The 23,731-nt window shown below is 33.3% G+C and overlaps 1 protein-coding gene across 4 annotated transcripts in view; it reads right to left on the bottom strand.

Annotated features, from left to right (window-relative positions):
- TECRL (trans-2,3-enoyl-CoA reductase like) overlaps positions 1–23,731 on the bottom strand; it is a 95,334-nt gene that overhangs the window by 34,725 nt on the left and 36,878 nt on the right. For 2 of the 4 annotated variants that reach the window (XM_070505747.1, XM_070505749.1), the window contains exons 3-4: positions 12,997–13,041; positions 7,901–8,004 (exon numbers count right to left, since the gene is read on the bottom strand). In XM_070505747.1, the coding sequence (XP_070361848.1) occupies positions 7,901–8,004; positions 12,997–13,041 (149 nt within the window). The remainder of the gene's footprint in view (positions 1–7,900; positions 8,005–12,996; positions 13,042–23,731) is intronic. The other 2 variants (XM_070505750.1, XM_070505748.1) reach the window with 1 other exon arrangement.

Here is a 23,731-nt window from a genome sequence, read left to right as displayed (position 1 = left end):
AATAAGAAGCTGATTTAGATTAAACATATTTTTATAGATGTTAAGTTTCACTTATCACTATGAGCATCTATTTTTTTAAAAGAATTAGACTAAGTGCTAATGCAAATAACAAAAAGTCTTCCTTGGAAGAATTACCCAAGAGTTAGGAGAATGACAATTATAAATAATTAATTTAAAATAAAAATTAATATTGAACCTAATGTTTTTTTCATAAACAGTACAAAGGAATTTTTATTTAACTAACCAATAACCAAATATTTCTTCATGTCTCCCTAGCCCCATACACATTCCATCTTCTGTGTCAACTGTGCTTGTCACTGAATGGAATGGGCTGTAGTGACTGTTTTTGGTTTTTTCCTTATCTTTACATGGCCACGTCGTCTTGAACTCAATTGATTTGACCCTGATTAAAATCGAAATTATTTAGTTGTCTCTTTTGGAAATTTTAGACTTCGATTCTAATGAGTCTGAGTGGGTATTTAAACGGATTGCCTTCTGACTTCTGGAGCTGAGGGGCAACCACATATGTGGAAAGAAATATCCATCCTATAGAGAGACAGTTTAAGATTTGGAAAGATAGCTGGAAGCAAGAACTTGTGATTGCAGAAAGATTAACTGGCTGACTGGTTTTCTGAATCTGGTGACTGTCCATTATTTGACTTTGTTTTGATACTGCAACCAAGTTAAAGTCACACTCTGGAATTTTCAGACAGAAAAGGGAAAATATAATTGACTTCTGAGTGTTCAAAGAGAAGAGAATTGATACAAACATGACAATGATAAATTCAACTGCCATTACTACTTTGCTTTGTCTTTGCCAATTTTCATCATTTTCTAAGGAGGAAAACTTAAAGCTGCACTTGTTTTACTGAATATGCAGGTGTGCACACTGAGTAAAAATTATGTTCTTATCTCTGGTGAGAATTTTATATAGTTAGATGGTTACAATACATGATATGCATGTTTTATGTATATATGCATAAATAATAAATACATATACACATAGAAAAATATATACATGCACATATATATGCATACATATAATACATGCATAATAATAATACATACATACAATAATGCATGTTATAGCTATTTATATACATAGGTTTCTTCAGTTATAATTTTTCTTTTTAACAATATTTATCATCTCATGAGCCCCAAAAGACTTTTATGTGAAGGTTAAAAACAATGCAACATCTGATAAATTCAATATATAAGCAACCTTTTTACTGAGAGACTATATTGATTTATGGCATACAACATGCCTGATTATTCAGATATAAAGAAAAAATATTTACCACTTTTGAATGCCTGATAATAGAGTCTAGTTTATACTCTAGAACAAGGAAAGTGATTATTTTATTACAGCAAAACGTTTAAAATATTTGTTTCAATGCCATCTGATCTAGTCAGGTCAAATTTGAGCAAATTCACTAGTAATATATCAGGAATGAAAACTGTCGTGAATAATACTTAACGTGGACCAAATGTCACTCTTCATTAAGTTAATAAAAATGCTATCACAAATAGGAAGTTTCCTTGGATCAGAGGAAATTAAACTACAATCTCATCTCCATCATCTCCTAAAAATAAATTTGGAGAACCTGCTGGCTTACAGTAATATGTTCTAGAAGGCCCAATATTTTATCACAAATATTATTCATGCTGAAACTTGGGGGTTAAAAAAGTACATTGTATGAAAGATAGATCCTGACCTGACAGCAGTAGAAAATGATAAGAAATAATCTTTGTACAATGCATCTTTCAAAAAAAAGTCTATTTGGGTGCAAATAGAAGAAAAGAAGAGATATGTTTTATTAAACTTAGAAGGTAATAAGAAAATAGTTTCAGAATAAATAAAACTACAAGCCAGAAAGACAAATAGTAAGATGACAGCCTCTGAAACAGGAATTGCTCTTCTTCTACTAAAAAAGAGAGAGTAAAAACAAAACTAAAACCAAAATAAACAAACAGACAAATATGCTTGGGTATACAGCCTAAGCAAATCAGATGAATTTGCAAAGACTAGGAACGCCATTGTAATCCGCAAGTTTAGCAGAGATTCTATCTTCAAATTAAGTAGATATACCCTTTTTACTTTGCAGATACATGCTACCTTAAATTCCAAAATCAAATTCTTTTCATGCTTCCCTTTTATAGAAAGTTCTCTGTATTAAACTAATGTGTTGCTTTAAATGCAAAATTCACTACTTCTACTAGGCAAGCCAGGGAATTGGGATTTTTTTGAACTTCTGTGGAGTATTCAATTTAGTGTTTGTCTAAATTGAGAGAGGTAGAAGGCAATAAGCTGTTTTAGAAAATATAATTGAAACATGTGGCTGAAATTGTGAATTGATTAGGACTCTTGTGCTTAGACTGTGCTTAATGCATTTCATCCTCTCTTGAAAAGAAAAAGCATGACTTTTTATTCCTGTTGTTGTTAAGGTGATGGCTTTACTTGTTTTTTAAAATTGCAATTGACAGTCGAAAGCAAAATAAATTGCGCATTTCACAGTTGTTGAAAATTATGAACAAAAATAAAGCAGTGCCAACTTTAACCTTTTAAAGATAGGAGAGCTACTAAATACAATTATGAGAGCATTTCCCGATAGTAGTATCACTTTGTACTCAATGAGTACTATCGAAGCTAATACGATACTAGAAATTATTATTTTTTAATTTAACCACTATAGGAATAACATATAATGGGGAATTCTGTTTTAGATTATTCAAACAAATCATTCTAATGAGATCAGCGAGAAAGATTGATTAAAATGTTTTTCAGGCTTCAAAGAGCTACTGAGTCATGGAAGAATTAGAAGGTCAAGATTTTTAAACGGGGCTCCAGAGTAATGATTGAACATGAGGTACGAAGCCTGGTGAGAAGATCAAATCTTTTGGGGGTGCTTGAGAAGAAAAGGACAAAAATTGTTGCTTGGTGTCTTGCAAGGATGGAGGTGGCTTTATAAAAACCTCCAGGATTTGGGTTAGTGAATTACACCATGGGAGTGAAGATGAGGCAGAAATAGATCTGTCTACACAGGTACTGAGGCTCCGCCTGGAATCATTTCAATCATTGATTGGGTTAAAACGACCTGGACCCATTAGTGCCATTAGTCCATCTGTAGAATGATAGATCATCTTTGAAAGAAGGTAACATCATCCTAGGCTCAAGTTATCTTTAAAGTTTTTCACATAAATTTTTCTGCACTAAGTTATAAATATACGAGTATACAAGGAGTGAAGATATTGTGACCGAAACCAAAAGAAACAGCAGACATTAAAAACACATAAACTGAGGATTCACAGAACAAAATTATCAGACATATACTTTTACAAAACTATCTTTTAGAGGCTGGCCCCGTGGCCGAGTGGTTAAGTTCTCGCGCTCCACTGCAGGTGGCCCAGTGTTTCGTTGGTTCAAATCCTGGGCGAGGACATGGCACTGCTCATCAAACCACGCTGAGGCCGCGTCCCACATGCCACAACTATGAAGGACCCACAATGAAGAGTGTATACAACTATGTACTGGGGGGCTTTGGGGATAAAAAGGAAAAAATGAAATCTTTAAAAAAAAACTATCTTTTAATATTTGAAGAAATAAAAGACATGATTGAGACTGTCGGCAGATATCTGAAAACTCTGAAAAGAAAAACATGGAAATGCAATATGAAACCCGGAAGGATAATACAAAGAGAATAACGGAAAAGCAAAAGGTGAAGAGATTATGCTAATTTTTCAAATTAAATATATATATATCAAACCATAGACTCAGATAACACTATAAACCTGAGGCAGAGGAAACAGAAACATAATCATAACTGTGAGTGCCAAAGTCAAACTGCTGCTAACCAAACAAAGAAAAATTTTAAATAAGCCAGAGAAAGACACACTACTTTCAAAGAAGTATAGCTGACTTTTCAACAGAAACAGTGGGAGCCAGAAATAAAAATAATGAAATGTTGTGAAGTGAAAACAAAAATAACCACCAAGATTGAATTATTTTTTTCTGCAAAAATATTCTTCAAGAATAAAAGTTAAATAAACATGCTTTAACATGAACAAGAATTGAGAGAATTCGTTAATGATAAAAGTAGAGTAAAGCACTGAAAGTGTTTTTCAGGAAGAAGAATAATGATACCAGATTAGTTCAACATGAGAAGGAAGAACTAAATTGCAGTAAAGAGGATAAATCTAAATAAATATTGACTATATAAAATTATAGTACTGGATTTTGGCTTTAAAATATGTAGAAAATTAAAATATACCACAATAGAAGGTATGTCAGGAGGAACTCAAATATCTTAAAGTCATTTATCTATGAGGTATCACATTAGTAAACTTAAATTAAACACTTTATATTAGTGTCTAATATTTTAAAAACCTACAGTGTAATCTCTTGAGTACACTAGAGTTAGTAAAAAAAAAGAAGATATAACCACCAAAATAACAGAGGCTAATAGAAAAAAAAGTATGACAATTAATCCAAATGCGGCAAGAAAAAAAAAACAGAAAATGGATTATAAAACACAAGAGGCAAATTGGAAGAAAATACTGATTGTTTGGTGATTAAAAAAATAGGTAATTCTCTACAATATAAATAGACTATGATTAAAATGTAAACTATTAAACTGTTAGAAAAAATCGTGGGAGAAATACTCCTGGACTTAGGGCCCAGCAGAGAGTTCTTACATAGGTCATATGACAGCGAAGGCAAGATCCTTAAGAGAAAATATTGATATATCAGACTGCATTAAAATTGAAAACTTGGGGGCCAGCCTGATGGCGCAGCAGTTAAGTGCACACGTTCTGCTTTGGCGGCCAGGGGTTCACCACTTCGGATCCAGAGTGCGGACATAGCAACGCTTGGCAAGCTATGCTGTGGCAGGCCTCCCACGTATAAAGTGGAGGAAGATGAGCATGGATGTTAGCTCAGGGCCAGTCTTCCTCAGCAAAAAGAGGAGGACTGGCAATAGTTAGCTCAGGGCTAATCTTCCTCAAAAAAATAAAAATTGAAAACTTGTTGCACAGCAAAAAAATAACCCTGTTGAAAAGATGAAAAGAGTTAAAAACTGAGAGAAAATATTAGCAAACCATGTATTAAAGTACTTATCTAGAATATAAAAGTTACTTGTAAAACTCAACTATGTGCATCAGAAAAGAGTTATGTTCATGCAAATACACGAACAGATAACAGCTTTATTTGTAATAGTAAAATTCTGAAAACGACCCAAATGTCTGTCAATGGCTGAATGGGTAAACAAACTCTGTTACATCCATACAACAGAATACTACTCACCAATAAATGAGAACTGAGTTTGTTACATGCAACAAGCAGGATGGATCCCAAAGGCACAACGCATAGGGAAAAGTAAATATCAATCACAAAATACTGTTTGATTCTGTTTGCATCGCGTTACCCACATGACAAAAATATAGAGATGAATAGATTGGTGGTTGTCCCAGTGTAGGGAAAAGAATGTGTGAATATAGAAGGGTAATTGAGGGAGTTCCTTTGTGGGAATGGACCAATTCTGTATCTGATTTTGGTGGTAGATACATGAATCTAAGCAAGAGATAAACTGCACAGAACTATAGACACACACATGGATGAATGTATAAGTGGTGAAGACTGAATAAGATCTTTAGTTTAGTTAATAGGATTTATATAATGAGGATTATTACATTGCTATATTAACACTTTCTCCTAACTCTTTCAATAAATTCAATGAGGTAAGAGTTTTTTCAATATTCGGTGATAATATACTCTTACTTGATGAAAAATATTATTAAAATATTAATTTTGACCTTGCTAAGTTAAAGAGATTGTTTTTTTAAAAAAACTATAATAATACTTTTATTATAGGAGCACATTTAATATTTTATAAATGTACAAGAATGTTATGTGTGGTAAAATACTGCTTTTATTGTATAATTTAGTTGATATAAAGTAGGCGTGATTGGAATATAATGTGTATATTTTTAGCATTTAATGGAACAGACTCATTTGGAGCAAAAGGTCATATGAACCATAGAGTTGATTTAAAAATATCCAGCCTATTTCCAGAGCTCCTTTTGTCAACTAAATGACTTTCCTCTCAAATAAGCTATAATTTTCTAGTACAATTGTCATAGAATTCCACCTTAGCACTTTCTCTCCTCAGTGCTTATCCAAATGATGCAGCTGGAATTTCTAATGAACACGCTGTTAATGTCACTCACCCTGACACAACTTCTGTAGACAGAATTCCCTTTTCATCATAAATGTGAACAAAGACTCTGAATAGTTTAACCTTTGAAGATCAAAATCTGCTTGTCTAAAATCTCTTTTAGCAAAGGTCTGTAGATATCACATTTAAGTATTAAACCCTTGACTTACACAATACACGCATCAATAGATTGTTTTGTAAACATTATGAAACATTGCACCAGGATTCAGAATATTCTAAACTCAGTTTTTAGGGCAATAAATTAGTACTCAAAAGCTCAGCAAACTTTGGAAATTAAAGCAACTATTTAACCCAAAATACTAAAATATAAATAATTCTCTAAATACAGGAAGACAATATATGTTAAAGGACAGACTGCTAGAAAAATAAAAGATGTGACAATATTTTAATTAATGAATGTAAACTTGAATTTCTCTTTTTGAGAATTAAATAAGAATGTAAAAGTTATCCTGTGTTTGTAATAATTTTAAAAATTGATTGTTTAAGTATAAAAGGAAAACTCAAAGCACTATGGATGATAATGTTAATTGTTAATGCTGGCAAAAAGGAAAGCCATTTTGAATAGAAAATATTAAAAGTGTAATCACATCACAAATATGGAATAGGACATAATCAGAAAAAAAACCTTTAAAAGCCTAAACAAGAAATATAAAATAAGTTTAATTGAAAAATAGAATAATTGTACTATTCTCTGTATATCAGTGTCAAAATTATTTATCAAATTAACTCCTTCACTGCCTCTGTCACTAAATATCACATAGTATTTCCTCTTGCTACTGAAGCTATTCCATCTATCTACTTCTTTCTTTTTTCTTTTTTGGTCAGGAAGATGGGCCCTGAGCTACATCTATTGCCAACCTTCCTCTTTTTGCTTGAGGAAGATTAGCACTGACCTAACATCTATGCAAATCTTCCTCTATTTTGTATGTGGGTCACTGCCACAGCATGGCTGATGAATGGTGTAGGTCTGCACCTGGGATTGGAACCCACAAACCCAGCCAGTGAAGCAGAGGGCACCTAACTTAACTAGCATGCAACAAAGCCAGCCCCTATCTACCTATTTCTTTATTCATGAATAGTCCAATGTTTGTGAAATAGTGTTAAGTATTTTCTGTTTCTTAGTACTCTGTGTCTTAGTCTTCTTTCTTCTAATGCCATTGGATTCAGCTGCTGTTACTTTGAAAGCTCCTCCTCCCAGATGAACCAAAAGAACACCTGCCTCCCCAAACTCAAAGAAGTCTTACTACTTCATTCTCAGTTTCCAAAATGTTCTCCCTCAGTCTTGGAACATTTTTTATTGAATATTCTATTTCCCTCTGTCTGATGTTAGAAGAGTCTTCATTACCCCCAGGACCCTAGAAGGAAAATCTGAAGAAATACCATTGAACTGACAAGGCATAGGGCAAGCAGAAATGGGGCCATCAGTCATAGGGTAGATTGATATTTAAAAAGAAATTTGTCTTCCTTCTTTCAACTGTCTATTTATACTGCTCCAATTGTTGAATGGAATTTTGGACACTGATCATAGTATGAATGGAAAATTTAAAATATCATTCAGTACAATATTTTGTTTCACTATGAATTTATTTGATAGAAATTGTCCTTCTGGTCAACAAATTATTCACATCAAAATATGTGACATGTGTATTGCATTTCAAATTGATACTTACTGTAGTCCAACTGACCTGTTGACCTAGGTCTGTAAAATAGAGTGTGACAATGGAGGAGGCTGCAACACTTTGAATGGTTACGTAGTCCTTCAAAAAAGGCCCACCTTCAATAATAAGGAAATATTATTTTAACACAATTTCAAGTCATAATGATAAATAATTTGTAATGTGAGAGCTAAGGATGAAATTTACATGGGAATCTCAATGTACAATAAATCTTTCATGTAAAATAAAATGTGAATAAACACATTTTATAAAATATATCTAGCAAATTTTCAAATGCATAGTAGTTTCCCAGAGCTATCTAAACAAAGTACAGACTACCAGTAGTTAGTATCATATTTTATTCTGAGAAAATATAATATTAGATATTATCATAATCAAATATGATACAAAGTATTTTAAAAGTATAATTTGTGTCAGTAGATATAGATCTGTTTTCTAAGTGATTTTATTATAGGAGATATTAGTTGGAGTAGATGAATTTCAATGGTCACTGCAAAGCACCATGACTTACCTTTTTAAAAGATCACTATGGATGCTGTGTGGAAAATGGGAAGCAAGGACATTACTTAGGAGAAACTCAAAATTTGTTAAGCAAGATATGATGTTTGGATTAAGGTGGCACTGAAGGAAATGTTAAAAATGCATCAATTCCAGATGTTTTTGAACATAGAAAAGATTCAGCTTGAGAGGAGAGGATTCAGTGAGATAAAATAGCTCTTAGAGTTTTGGCCTGAGCACTTAAGGACACTGAAATATCATTTACCAACATGAAGAAAACTGAGGAAGGGGAAGGATTTGGGGGTGAAAATTAAGATTTCTGCTAGGGTATGTTAAGTGTGTGATATCTGTTAGACATTCAAGTAAAGAGCTGTCACGTAAGCAGTTGGGTAGATGTCTGTAGATATTTGAAAGTCAGTAACAGTTAAAGCCATGGGGCTTGATGAGATTATTTATGTACTTAGTTTGAGAAGAGAATGGAAACTGAGACAGCTTTCTACCACTCCAAGCTTTCCAAGAAATAAGAGAAACATATAGCAAATACTGAGAAGGAGTTTCTCATGAAATAGCGGGAAAATAAACAGAATAGATGTCTTAGAAGACACGTAAAGGAAATGTTCCATTCTTAAAAATGAACCGTACATAAGTCTGGCATAAGCATACTGGAAGATATGTATAAGGATGTGCTTTATGCATTATTTGTAATAGCAAAAATTGTATAAAAATCTTAAATGTGCATAAATGAGATAATGGATAAATATATTTTGTTTCATTCCAAATACCAAATACCAAACAGAAAGAAAAATGAGTGGACTAGAGCTACATGTACCAACGTAGATAAATCTCACAAGTATAATGCTATTATTGTTGTTGTCATTGTTGTTATATTTATATTATACTTTATGCTAATTTATTTGTGATTTATATTATCTCCAATCATGAAAAAGTGTCATTCCATTCTCTGTTTGAAAAAAACAGTAAAGTGTTAATTTGTGATGATTATTAGATGATTTTCAGAGTCCAATACATCATTTTATAATTATAGATATTTTAAAATAAGATGAAAATATACAACTGCTTTATATTAATAGTGAAGATAGTAATTTGACAAATCCAATATGAATATTACAGGCTATCACTTCCTTGATTAGGTTGTGTTATATGGCTTCAAAAGAGAGATTATGCAGGTGGGTCTGACCTAATCATGAGTTCTTTAAACCTGCATGGAGAGGCAGACAGGAATTCAGAGATTCAATGTACTAGAAAGTTTCACTGTACCATTGCTGGCTTGAAGATGAAGAGGGCCACACGGCAAGTAGTAATGCAGGTGGCCTCTAGGAACTGAGATCCAGCAAGGAAATAGGGAGCTCTGTCATAGAAAACCAACAAGAGGAATTCTGCCAACAACAAGAATGAAGATGGAAGTGAGATCTTCTCAAGACTCTTCAGATGAGAAATCCAACTTGGTCCACACCATGATTCCAGCCTTGTGATACTCTGAGCAGAGAATCCAGCCATACTGAGTCTTCAAGCTAACAAATGAGTGTTGTTTTAACCTGCTAAGTCTGTGATAACGTGTTACACAGCTGATGCAAATGTAACATGGAAGCTAATGCACCGTGGATCAAGGGAAAGACTTTGATATCCGAATGGTCAGTAATGTTGTGACAATCATGTATAACAACAAGAAATGTTAATAAGGACAAAAATTTCTGATAGCTTTGCACCACTTAAAAGTGTGATGAAAACATCTTTCCGATATACAGCTATTGATACATTTGGGAAGGGAATTAGTTTCTACTCCTATATCACCCATGCTGACTTCAAGGGAGAGAGCATTACAATTATGCTTTTAAAATGTGGTCCCATCAATATGACACTGGATAAAACACCCTGACAGAATCCAGACATATCATTAATCATACCACTTTTAGACTCAGTTTAGGGACCCTGTTGTTGGCCTTGCATGCTTCTTGCCTTTTTCAAAGGGAAAGAAATATGTAGGGCCAAGAGAACATGCCTAACAGGAGCCCATGCCATCTCTTTCTCATATCTTGTTCTAGCCATTTAAGGCGCCTGAATTTCTTGCCCAAATTAACTTACGCAAAACATCTTCCTTGGTTATTTCCTTCCAAGGATGAGCCAGGCAGTAGGATGCAACCTCTAAATCTAGGGGTTTGTCAAGGCTGTTGTATAAAAGGAATGGATGGTTGGAATCAGTGATGGGAAGAGAAGGGCCAACTACCCAATCTTCACCTTTCTATTATAGAAATCCAATGATTCTGAGTTAGAACTTCAACCCTGTACTTCCAGGACATTATGAAATATGCTAATCAAGGTAGAATGAGAGAACACATTTTAGTTACCAGGTTGTATGACAGATTTATTGCAGTAATGGCTGCAGTTCTTCACCATTCCCATATCACACCATTTACAATATGAATTTTCATTCCTCCCATTAAGAGTTGGTGTCTATTTCCCCACCCCTTGAACATGGGCTAGCCTAGTGACCTACTTTAGCAAACAGAATGTGGAGCAAGGGATCATATGCCAATTCCAAACCTGGGCCTCAAGAATTTTTGAGTCCTTGTGCTTATTTGTTTACCCCTGATTCTGCCATAAGAACAAGCCCAGAATATTCTGCCACAGCATGGGAGACCACACAGAGCAGAGAGGAGTGGCTGTAGCTATGGCCATCCTACACCAGCTGGTCCCCAACAATCCACCAGCTGACTGCAGCTGCGTAAGTGAGCCTAGCCAAGCAAGGCCAAGTCCAGCCCAGCTCAGCAGAATCACTGAGCTAAATAAGTGGTTTTTAACCTGTAAAAATCAATTTTCGCTATTTTGTTTACATTTTAGTGATGTCTTTTTGTGTGAGGAAACTATAAAAGACTCTAAATTCACATGATGTCATTACTCATAGTATAATCATTCTGGCAAATATATTCTGGCAGCAAATCTATCTAAATATTCAGGGCTTGATTTTTTGGGTATTGTCTTTTTTCCTTAATATTAATAGTTGTAACTATGACTGATGAAGCATCTACCATGTACCAGTCATTATAGTGCTTTGTAAACATAATCTTAACACTTATAAAAAATCAAAAACCCAAAAACAAACCATGAGTTAGGTTCTTTATTAACTCCACTTTCCAAAAGAAGACACTATAGATAGGTAAGTAGAAGAGTCAAGTCTAAACTGAGTTACTCCAAATAACCCTCTCTTTGCACCACGCCCTGCTTATCTCACTAAATTAATCGACTTTTTTTCAAGTACATCATCACATGCCTATCCAAGGACAACAACAGGGCTACACTTTATTCAGACCACACCCAGGCACACTCAACCAGGTAAATAAATTTGAGAGGAAAGTAAAATTTACATTCACCAGAAAGGTGGAAATAAGAGAAATTCCCTAGTCCTTTATCGTGTCCTTCAAATTGAAATTGCATTTGGCATCGATACATGTGGCATTCTCAGAGTTTTCTTTATATGAATCAACTTCAAAAATAATACCACAATTTCATTTTATGTTATTTCAGCATCCATGTGTTGAAAAGGCATTTATGTACTGGTACATACTAGGCCCTGTGGAGGCTAAAATAAACAAGATCATGATTCTTCTCTTTCAAACTCTAGCCATATGGGGATTTTTCTTGAACATTTGAACTTGAAAGAATTTGAGCCCATCAAGAAAGAGTGACTTCTGTGAATGCCATGGATGCCTATGGTTTCAACACAGAAGTCTCAAAGAAAGACAAAAAGAAAGATGGTTTAAGATAGCAATGAGAACAAACACAACATCTTAGAGAGATCCAAGGAAATCATCATTTATCCTTACGTGAATGTGATATCTGAGAGATGACAGCCTAAGCATTAGCAAAAGCACCAGGAAAAAAAATGCAGTTCACCATTGTAAGAAAAAATGCATAGATTGAAATTCCTTAATAGATGCGTCTTAGAGATTTACTGTTACGGACTTTGACTAAGTATTCCTCCAAAGTTTACATTCTACCCACAGCTTTTATTTAACAAGTCCAAATTGAAGTTGAAGTTGATGCAATGTCAAAAACAATGGTTCTCAGCAGGACTCATCTTTAAGTGTATTTATTTATAAATTTTCTGAATGGAGAATAGTTTGAAATTTTGAGAAACTTGAGGCTTAATAGTGAATATAATACTTCTCCTTAAAATTCACTCATTTCTGCTTCTCCTTACCTCACTTACTCTGCTTTAGAACAGCAAAAAAAGAAAAAAGGAAGAAAGAGCTAACTTGTATCCCTGAGAATATATTAGGAGGCAGTAGAAAGAAGGAACGCAGCAGTAAAATCTTTAGAGACAGTAAAATGTTAGTTCACATCTTGCTTCCAATACTCACTGACAGTGAATGTGTAAAAACGATCTCTTTAAGACTAAAATTCCTCATCCATAAAAGTGGAGCCAGGCTTGCGGAGACGATCAAATGGGATAATACACTTAGAGCACTTATTACAGTGCCTGCCATTTAGTAAGTGAGAAACGAATACTAGCTATTGATGACATAAAAGAGATTCCGAATTAAATAAATGGATCAGTGAAAGTTGGTTCTTACCACGTTCTAGCTGCAGGCCAATTCGGGAAGGGTACCACTTTGGACCTATTCAATGAAAAACAGTAAAATTTAATTGTCGGCGCAAGTATAAAGGCATTTTAAAATCTAGTAGTTTCTATTGGAAGACAGATTAGACCTTAAGAACTGGATAAAATGGTTATTCCGTGTCAGAAAAGGAGATAGTTGTTATTCTCTGCAGGGTGCTGATGAGCAATGGTGGATAGTTCTGAAAGAAAGCGTGACTGGAGCTTTAGGAGTCGTGATTTTCTGCTTTTTGATCTGGGAACTGGTTACATAGACGTGTTCAATTTGTGGATATACACCATGGTATGTGACCTATGACTTGTGCACTTTATGTAATTATACTTCAATAAAAAGCTTAAACTTCTTCATTTAAAATAGAGGACTTTGATCTCATTTAAAATGTATAATATTGGCATGTGAAAGTGGGTTATTCTGTATCAGGAGTAAGGCACTCAGAATAATATGTATTATTGACTTTTAATATTGTGGGGGTATTGATCATAGCAGAAACATCACTAGTATCTTCTACTTATACTAACGTTAAGAATAAAAAGTTACTAAAGAATTCTATCTAAATAGGAAAAGAAAAACATCTTTATTAAATACTGCCATAATAAAAAAGTTGGTTCACAATTACCTGAATATAATTCTTTTCTCTTAAAATGAATCGTATGTTATTACTTTAAAGTCTGTTGAAAATTTAATTCTTAACTTTGAGGTCCAATTTTAAGCAAATTGACTTAATAAATAATATATTAAAAGAAGAGTATTGTCAAAGGAATATTCCACAATTGTTATTTTGTTTTCAAAACATTGCTTTTTAAAGTGTCACTAAGAGTGATGATAATGTGACATAATGACTATTGCAACAAATTGTCTCTAAATTTACTGCAAAAAGACAACTTATACGTGCAAGTTCTCATGGACAAATAACTCAGAAGTCAAAAAGTGTAATCACAAGTTAAAAGCTATTTAAGATTATCTGTAAACAAAATTTAGTAATAGCATGGCAAATGATGAAGGCACAAATATTTAATTCTGACATTTGATTTTTTTTAACTAGGAAATATGCAGGTAAAGACAATTAATTTTGTTTTGTTTTTGTATTTACTTATACAATTGTTATATTTACATAGCCTTTTGTTGGTCTGGAATGTATTCTGACATTATTTGTTGAAAAATATTTAAAAATAGCTGCACTTACTACTCATAGTGAAAATCTGTTGCCGAAGAAGACATGATGAAAATGAAGGCAATAGAGATTTCTACAGTTTTAATTGAATTTCCAATTATGGGTATTGGAGGAAATACAAACCTTATGAGAATCCATCTGTATTTGACAAATTGTTATTGAGAACCTATAATGAGTGTGCATAAGCTGTCAAATTTAATAATATTCGTGTAAGACATCACTTCCAATAGCACTTTATGGTACCTCTGATGGTGGAAATGCCAATGTAAAACTAACTTTAGCATTTTAAGCAAATAGATGTGTCTGTGAACTAGATGAGTGAACACTGGCTGAATTCACAATGATGAATCAGAGAAAGGTAGAAGCTCTAAACACCTTCAGGGAAATCCATGGCCTTCTAACTCTCTCCACATGGATAAACTATTAATCTATGTATGAAGTAAACTTGGCATCTATATATTGTGACCTTTGAATACTGTACTAGTGAAAGAGAGTTATTTACTGCCCATATAAGGCTTTAGATTCGTTTTAGTCATCTCTTCAAAGAACAAAACATACATTTGCTGAAATGCTCTGTGCTTGTTGGAGTGAGGTGGATTAGGCTGGAAGAATGACATAAAAAGAGTTAATAAAGGATAAAGAACATATGTTGCATACGGATTTTTAGCATGTATGAGTAGTCCAGAAGATTATTTATAATGCTGAGTACATTGAATTTGGACAACTGGCTCACAGCTGAATTATGACTATGTAGTAGATCTAAGGCATCTGCCAGTATCTTAAATTATCTAAGATGTTGAACTTGATTAGGATAACTCCTATCATATTCTAACCACGCCTTAGAATTCTTTCCTTGATAATTGGAAGTGTTCATATCATTATGTAATAACATTCTAAATAGCTAATGTCTTTATGTAATTCAATCAGATTTATTTTGATAAGGTAGTGTTTTCCAAACTGCTGGTTGTAACCCATCAGTAAGTTGAAAAATGGAATTAATGTGTTATTCTCAGCTATATAGAGAGGAATACGATAGAATAGATTAGAATAGATAGATTAGAATAGAAATAAATTGAATAAGATAGAGTAGAAATGGATTGTCATGATTGGATACAATATATTGGAATAAATTCTAGATATTGTTCTTTGAACTTTTGCTTCAATAGTTTAAATTGTATAAAAACACTTGTGTTTTTATAAGACTATTATGCATTTCTTATTCTGAATCATAGTCAAAAAAGCTTGAAAACCATGGGTCTAAAAACTATAGGAAATGTCAACCAGGGAATGGAATGCTAAATGGAACATATGATGGCATGTTTCCATCGTGTGCACATTGCATCATCACTTTGGTTATAGTGCTTTATTAGTTAGTACCATTATATTCTTTCCAAATAGTAGAAGCCTACAAATGTGCACAAAAAGAGCAGGCACATGAATTCTGTCTCCTTTTCCCTAAGAAATAAACATCAAGTATTATTATCCAAAACTCTTCCTTGACGGAAGAATGAAGGATCTTCCTTGATGGAAAAATACTGGCTGCTGATTTAATATTGTTAAATGACTCATTCAGTGTTTTACCTCACTAGAACTAAATGAGCCATTTTATTCCCTGTAAAACATTTCTTTGCAGTCTTATAAATGCCACCTACATAATTAAGTGATCAAGCTGAAATGGAATCAAGGAAGCCAGTAAGAAATGACATGCGTGATAGTCCTTATGCATCTGAAAAAATAAGAGAACCGTTTCCAATCTTATCTCCAACAACAACAAAAAGTCTTAACACACAAACCAGCACACATCAATGTGTGTAATTTTGCTGACCTTGAAAAGAAAATGCATGTTAGAGAGTTCGATGTTACAAAGAGCTCAAGTAAGAAAGACAGAGTGCTGTAACACTGTATAATCTGCAATCGCAAAGCAAGGCTTCTGTAGGAAAACAGGCATGGTTCCAAAAATAAAAAATTCAAAAGTTACATAAATAAATCTTCAGAATTATAAAATAAGAATGAAAGCAAGAAGCATGAAGCAACAAGCAAATTTCACAGTTGAATACAAGGCATAATGCAAGAATAATGTGGGCCAGGAAGAAGAGCACACAGGTACAATCAAACTCCTTTATCCTCACTGGTTCAAGTTTATAAGCAATTTGTTCACCCAATCACCCACTGAACTTCTAAGAAACTACCAGGCTTGATGATCATGCCTATATTTCCATTTACACTAGACACTTTAAAAAGAAAGTCTCCCAGAGTGTCCACCATCACAATGTCACTTCTCCCAGTTTTGCTGTGCACAACTTCTAATCAGACATGATTGCCTACCTCTCCATGCCTTCTCAGGTTCCCCCAGTGTACTTTAGGACACTCATAATTTGTCATCAGCAAAAACTTCTAAATCATCAACTCCCACACCAAAAATCCCTCAAGCTTCTTGCTTTAATATAAAACTTCTCTACATATTTTTCAACTGGTGTTCATTCTTTACACCAAATTGACCCAACTGTGGTCATAAAAGTGTGTTAAGAATCCTCCTTGCTATTAGATGCTGCTTCCAAAACATTTTTTCTCCATTCTCCTTGTGGAGTGCATATCACCAGACTATACTATCTAATATTATTTGTTCTTGTTGCCATCTATGGTGGACTGGTCTTTCCACCTAAATCAGTGATAATTTTAGCTAAGAAATCCTCTCCACCACTACTCATCTATCATTGTTGGTGATTTTAATATCATTTTAATTTCCTGTCCTTTTGTTCCACGATCTAGTCAAATCCAAATATTTTCTAGCTACTCTCTCACTTTTTCCCAGAGTCTTATGCTCACCAATAAATGCACCACCTTGAAAAATACCAATTTCAAACCTCCTACTTTCTCATCACTACCATCTTTTCTCCCTATTAACTTAAACTAGTATTTCTGGCTCAAATATTCTTTGATTCTTCAAGGATTTTCCAACAATTATCTCACTATTTTCACAATTTTAAGTTTCTTATTTCTCCAACATTTTCATTCTTCTCTAAGCTCAATTCTAGGATCCAGAGCAGTAATCACACCTTAATCAATGATCTTCACTACTTTGTAAAATTTTCCCTCTGCCTCACTACTTGGCAAATATTAAACCTTGTTATACTCAACTATTTCATTCTCTGTGTCTGAATCTGTTTCTGAACGACTTCTGTACAGGGAGAATTTCTCTGATACTATCAGATGCAGCAGATCTCAGTATTACTTTCCAGTTGCTTTTAACCCATTACCCTGTTTTTGATCTTCCTATCTGAAATTATTTTATGCACCTATTAAGATGTTTAGTATACATACATCCTTACTGTTGAGCAACCTCCATGAGAAGAGGTAGTCAGGATCATATTTATTACCACTATACATGCAGTGATAGGAATGACACAGAGGAATGTGTGCTTTTATAAGATCTGAATAAACAAATGGCCTCTTATTGAAGAAGAGTTGGTAGAAGTCATATATACACCATGGTTTTAATCAAATGTGAGATAAGTTATTTATAATAAATTCTTTCCCTATATAAAGAATCAGTGTTTTATTGCTAGTTAACTGCAAAGTTTGTGGACATTGATTGTCTGAGCTTAAATCCTGGGACCATAATCTACTAGTTGCCTTATTTATTTTGGGCAAGTTACCTATTTGAATCTTATTTTCCTCATCTGTTAAGCAAAATAGCTAATTAAAAAAAGGATATATAACAAAGGTATCTAACCTTTAGGGATGTTGTAAGACTTAAATGAGATAATGCATGCAAACTACCAAAAGCTACTAAGACCTAATTAAAAATGTATTATTAACTTTAGTTTTAAAACAAAACAATATGAAACCTTTTAGTCCTTTGTTTAGATACAAGAATTTCTGCTAAAACGCTATATGTGCCTTCTTGAAACACTTCGTCTGCAAAATCACAGTCTGAAAATTACAGAAGTTCTGAAAAAAACAGAGTTGGAGAAGCTTATTTAAAATTTGTGCAACAGTATATTGTGATCACTAACAGAAACAGCAATAGCCATAATAAAAATACCAGTAGAGGTAAAAAGGTATTCTTAATAAATGAATATGACAGAAAATATAGGGCTTGACCTTCTTTAAAAAAAGTAAAAGAAAAATTGATGGAAATGTGCAGAAGAAAGATTTGTGACTGCTGAAATTAACAAAAATAAGCGGAAAACAGACAATAAATCTTTCTAAGGCAAAGCATATGGGCAAATTGACCCAGGTTAGAAATAGATACTGTGGTCTAGTGTCTATTTGTCTACCCATTCATGTGTTCATGTTATGTCCTTCACATTCAGCTACCACTCCTTGAGAAAGCAAAATGATACCACGCTCAGAAAAAAATGCACATGAACAGTTGTAAATTCCACATTGTGCTAACATCATTCCTCTATTTATCAACCATATATGAACTAATTAGTGTTATAGAAACAAATAGAGCAAATACATAATCAAGTAGGGATAATCTCACAGTCAAAATATAGTTGCTGTTCAACAAGAACAAACCAAGGAAACATTCCCCACCACACCCTTCAAATTATGTATTAAATTTATTTTCCTTTGCTGCAACCAAGGTAAACACGCATGCACACACACAAAGAATGAGGACATTATGAGGGCCTTATACATCAGAAGGAGCTTGAACTTGATTCTGCCATGAGTAAAGAGTGAGTAAGATACTTGTGCGGGTCAATATATGAGAAAATGTATCCAACAGAAGACTATTATAAGCGTCTATATTAAAAATTACAAAGACTTGAAGTGTGATTGTACGAATTAAGGTAATATGCAGATTTCATAGCAATGGCATACAGTTTGTAAACCAAGTGGACAATTGGATACAGAATATAAGGGAGACAGTGGTGTTTATAATGATCTGCAGATTTCAAGAATGAGTAGCTGAACCGAATTATCATTCACTGAATTAGGGAAAATAAGAAGAACAAGTTTGAGGAGGCATATGATGTGTTTAATTTTGATCGTGTCGAAGCTGAGGCATCTGCAAAATATACAAGCTATTGCAATGCCACTTTGGCTGTTTAGTATAGAGTCAAAAGTTCTGAGAAGGACAGAGTTTTGTTTATTCATTCATTAGTGATATTTTCTAAACCATGGGAATAGTTGAGGGCACATAAAAAGGGAGAAAAAATGTAGAATTAAAAGGGAAGAATGTTGAGGATAAAACCTGAGAAGAACTAACATTTAAGAGACCGAAAAATGATACGATAAGAAGTTCCCACAGTCTGAGAATGAAAGATGAGAGAAGATAAAGTTTAACATCTTAGAATCAAGTTGGCAGAGAGTCAAAAATCAAACAAACAAAAGGAGTCAAACAAAGAAAAGAGAGGTGCACCACGTCACATGCATTGGAAAGTTCAAATTACACATGACCAAAAATGGTCCACTGCTTTATCCAAAAAGAAACTGCCAGGGACCTTAGAAAGTTCTCTGACATTCTGACAAAGGAAAGTGTTCTGAAGTGTATGCTAAGTGAGGGATAGAGGAAGGAACTATGACATTGTTATAGTAGTTTGTAAGTTGGGAAATTCTTGAAAAAAAGAATAATTAAGGAGGAAGCATTTGAAGATATAGGGAAAAAAATGAGACAAGTGAGTAAATCTTCTAAGGGTATGGAGAGAAGATTGCATAGTGGAACTAAGGCACTGATACGGATCAACCAGTGAAAGAACAGTTTAAATAAATTACAAAACAGAGTTTTAACCTAGATGATAGATCAGAAGAAAGGTGATGTTCTAGAGATTATACATCTCTGTGAGTTCCAGAAACTGGGAGTCCTGGAGCAAAAGAGTGAGGCATTTAGAACAAAAGATGTTCAACTGACTTTGTTCAGAGTTTCAAATATTAAAATTCAATTATAACTCATGGAAAAACTCATGGTGTGGATAAGTGTGTAAATAGCTAAAGTGGAGTGGAAGTGAAAATTCCAGAAAAGCAGGCAGTTTTGATGTTACCATATTGGATGGTTCTCATTTTAGATGTAATTTTCAATGTAGTGCCAGGTCATGGAATTGAGAAATCTATAATCCAGATTCTAGAGCCCTCAAAGAAAATAGAGAAAAGTTGGGTAGGTAAGTACAAAAAAAAGAAGGACGAAAGATAATATACTAGAATGACATGAATCTTATAGAAAGTGGAGTTGCGACGTGAGAGAAAACTTACCTTAAATTTTAAAAATAAACTAGACAAATGATTTCCTGTGGATTGTGACAAAATATACAGATTTCACTTGGTAAACATTTAGTCAACCTCAAAATGATACTACAGAAATGCCTATCTAAAATATTCTTCCTAGACTAAATCTTTTACTTTTGATTTTTCATAGTATCTAGGTACACCTTGGAAATGACTGGCAAGCTTTTAGACTCAAAAGATGCTGTAAGAAGGAATTAAGATATTCTATTTTTAAGCACATATGTTAATCATAAAATATTTTTAATATATACATTGTTTGGAGTTTCTGAATATGTTTTGTTTGCACTAAAGAAAGTTAGCAAAGAAAATTTCTTAATTCATATAGATGCATTTGACAATTTTCTGAAAACAGACGTTAGATCATCTCTGTACTATCTTGGCTCTATAGTAGAAAAGATAAGTATTTTACTGTTTAGCAAATATTCATTTTATGACAATGCCCTAGCGTATAATCACACACACTTGCACACCTACACACACACACACACGTAGATGTGAGGTCTGGATATTAAAATGCACATAATTATATATATAATTCCACATAATACTACTTTATATAATCTAGATGATTCTATAACTAAAAGTTTTGTCACTGTGGATTTATTCTATGAATATTTTACTCTAATCTATTTCAAGAGAGAACTAGTGCTTATTAAAATAAATGATGCAAAGATAATGCTATACAGGGTCATATTTGGTAACTATTGGAAAATGAAATATGACGGTATTAAAAAATATTTGGATTATAATATTTGAAAAACATAATATCCCTGAAAATGTTTGGAATTCAAATTTATGGAACCCTAAATAATGAATGAAAGAGATGTTAAGAAGTTATCTGATCCTAATCAGCAAAAGAACAGAGAAATCATGATACAAAATAAACGACCAGGAAAACATTTTAAAAGTAGAATTAATTCTCTAAGATTTAGATATTGTTTAAAAAACAAACCAATATAAATATAGCTAAGAAAGAAAATGGCTGTATAAATTTATTAATAATCATATGATTAGAATTTAAAATTGTAAAAATGAAGGTAACAATTAAATGGTAAGAACCCTATACTCCATCCTGATGCCGGGATAAATTGGAGATATTAAAAAATTTTATGTAAAAAACAGAACTATAACTTACAAGTGTAAGGATAAAATGTCAACATTTTTAAAGATTAAAGGTTGAAAATAATACTTCTAAATAGGCCACACAAAACAGAAAATATAAAATAAATAACTGATTAATTTGGATCTATAAAATTTCTTTTCTCCAGCAAAACGGAAAAATAGTGTCTGTGATTTTATGCTAATTTGTAAAGACCTTATGTTTTATTAATACAATGAGAACATCCAAATAGCCAAAGATGTGGGTAAAGACCATGAACAGATAATTTTCAGAAAAGTACATATAAATTGCAACTAAGAGTGTGAAAAATTCATTCACTAGTGATCAAATAAATGGAATCTAATACTAAATAAAATTTTTCCACTCATCAATTATCAAAAATTAATAAGTTGTTAATATCCAGTTACTGAAGGAAGAGAAAAAAGACATTCGTAAGTACTGTACTGTTTTGAGTCTGTAAATTACGAGAGAAACTTTGGCAATACACGTTAGATTTTCAAATGAGCTTCTTCTTCTTTTTTTTTTTTTTTGAGGAAGATCAGCCCTGAGCTAACATCCACCGCCAATCCTCCTCTTTTTGCTGAGGAAGCTTGGCCCTGAGCTAACAGCCATGCCCATCTTCCTCTATTTTATATGTGGGACACCTGCCACAGCATGGCTTGATAAGTAGTGCATAGGTCCACGCCCGGGATCGGAATTGGCGAACCCTGGGCTGCTGAAGCAGAATGCGCGAACTTAACCACTACCCCACTGGACTGGCCCCTTTTCAAACGAGCTTATTCTCTATAACAACATTTTCTTTTTTCCATTATTCTTAAAAATATGGCTAAAGAGGGTGGGCCTGGTAGTGTAGTGGTTAAGTTTGCATGCTCTGCTTTGACGGCCCAGGGTTTACAGGTTCAGATCCCAGGCTCGGACCTACGCACCTCTTATCAAGCCATACTGTGCCAGTGTCCCACATACAAAATAGGGGAAGATTGGCACAGATGTTAGCTCAGGAACAATCTTCCTCAAGCAAAAAAACAAAAACAAAAATAAAAATATATATATGTATATATGACTAAAGAAGCTCACGAACATGAGTTATTCTGGTGACTATCTCAATGCATGGTACATGGTAAATGTTCAGTAAATATTGTTCAACATTCAACAAATTTTGTTAATAAATAAGCATAATATTGTTTCATTATGGAAGTAGTTAGAATGTGTATCCAGAGAATGTGTGTTATACATCCAATCAAAAGTATATCTCTCATAATACTGATCACATATATCAATATATATTTACACAAAAATATATCTAGAAAGCACGTTAAGAAAAGCTAAGAGAATAATGTGTAAAATATGTGAAATTGTTATATAGGCATAGAGAGGTATCAATAGCCATTAAGGAAAAAGTTAATAATAGCTGTAAATTTTTATAGTTTTAGAAATTTATCTTGTATACTCATCATTTTATTGTAATAAAAAAGGAAGCTATTATGATCTTGCAAAAATAATCTCATGTATTAAATCTGATGTTTCGCCCACAAAGTATATACTCATCAAACAAAAAAAAAATCATACATGAAAATAATACATTGGCACACTATTATCTCACGGGATTTTAGAAAACATTATGAAACAATTTGGCCATCTAAATTTAATAAAGAGATTATTTACATTTTCAAGAGATTCATAAAAGGATCTGAGCAACTATTTGAATATGATCTGTTTTATGAAAGGTGAAAAATGAAAGATATTTTTAACCAACAAGAGAAAACGTATAAGAAAAAATAACCCACTTTATGACGTTTTCTTGTAATAATGAAGTATCATTAAGAAAGCATTTAAAGATTCCATGTGCTTGTTTTTAGATTGTTTACATAGAATTCCACTGTGGTGCGTTTCATGTTTTTCTGAGAAGTTCCTTAAGGAAGACAATCCCAGGGAAGAGAGAAGACTAACGCTGCTTCAAGCTTTGTCTAGTGGGCTCTCTTGCTCTTTTATATTACTCATCATACTTTATTTCATAATCCTGTTAATGAAGGCAATGTAATCAGAAACAGTGGCTGCCAAAAAGCAAAAAAAGTTTAAAAAAGACAAAAACACAGAGAAAGTAAAAATAAAAAGAAAATTGCGTGTTCATTAAAATTTGAGAGAGACTTATCTTTCACCTGTACCAGTGA

The sequence above is a fragment of the Equus asinus genome, chromosome 3 (assembly GCF_041296235.1).
Source record: "Equus asinus isolate D_3611 breed Donkey chromosome 3, EquAss-T2T_v2, whole genome shotgun sequence".
In the NCBI taxonomy this organism is placed as follows: Eukaryota; Metazoa; Chordata; class Mammalia; order Perissodactyla; family Equidae; genus Equus; species Equus asinus.
This window is presented reverse-complemented; position numbering and strand designations above follow the sequence as displayed.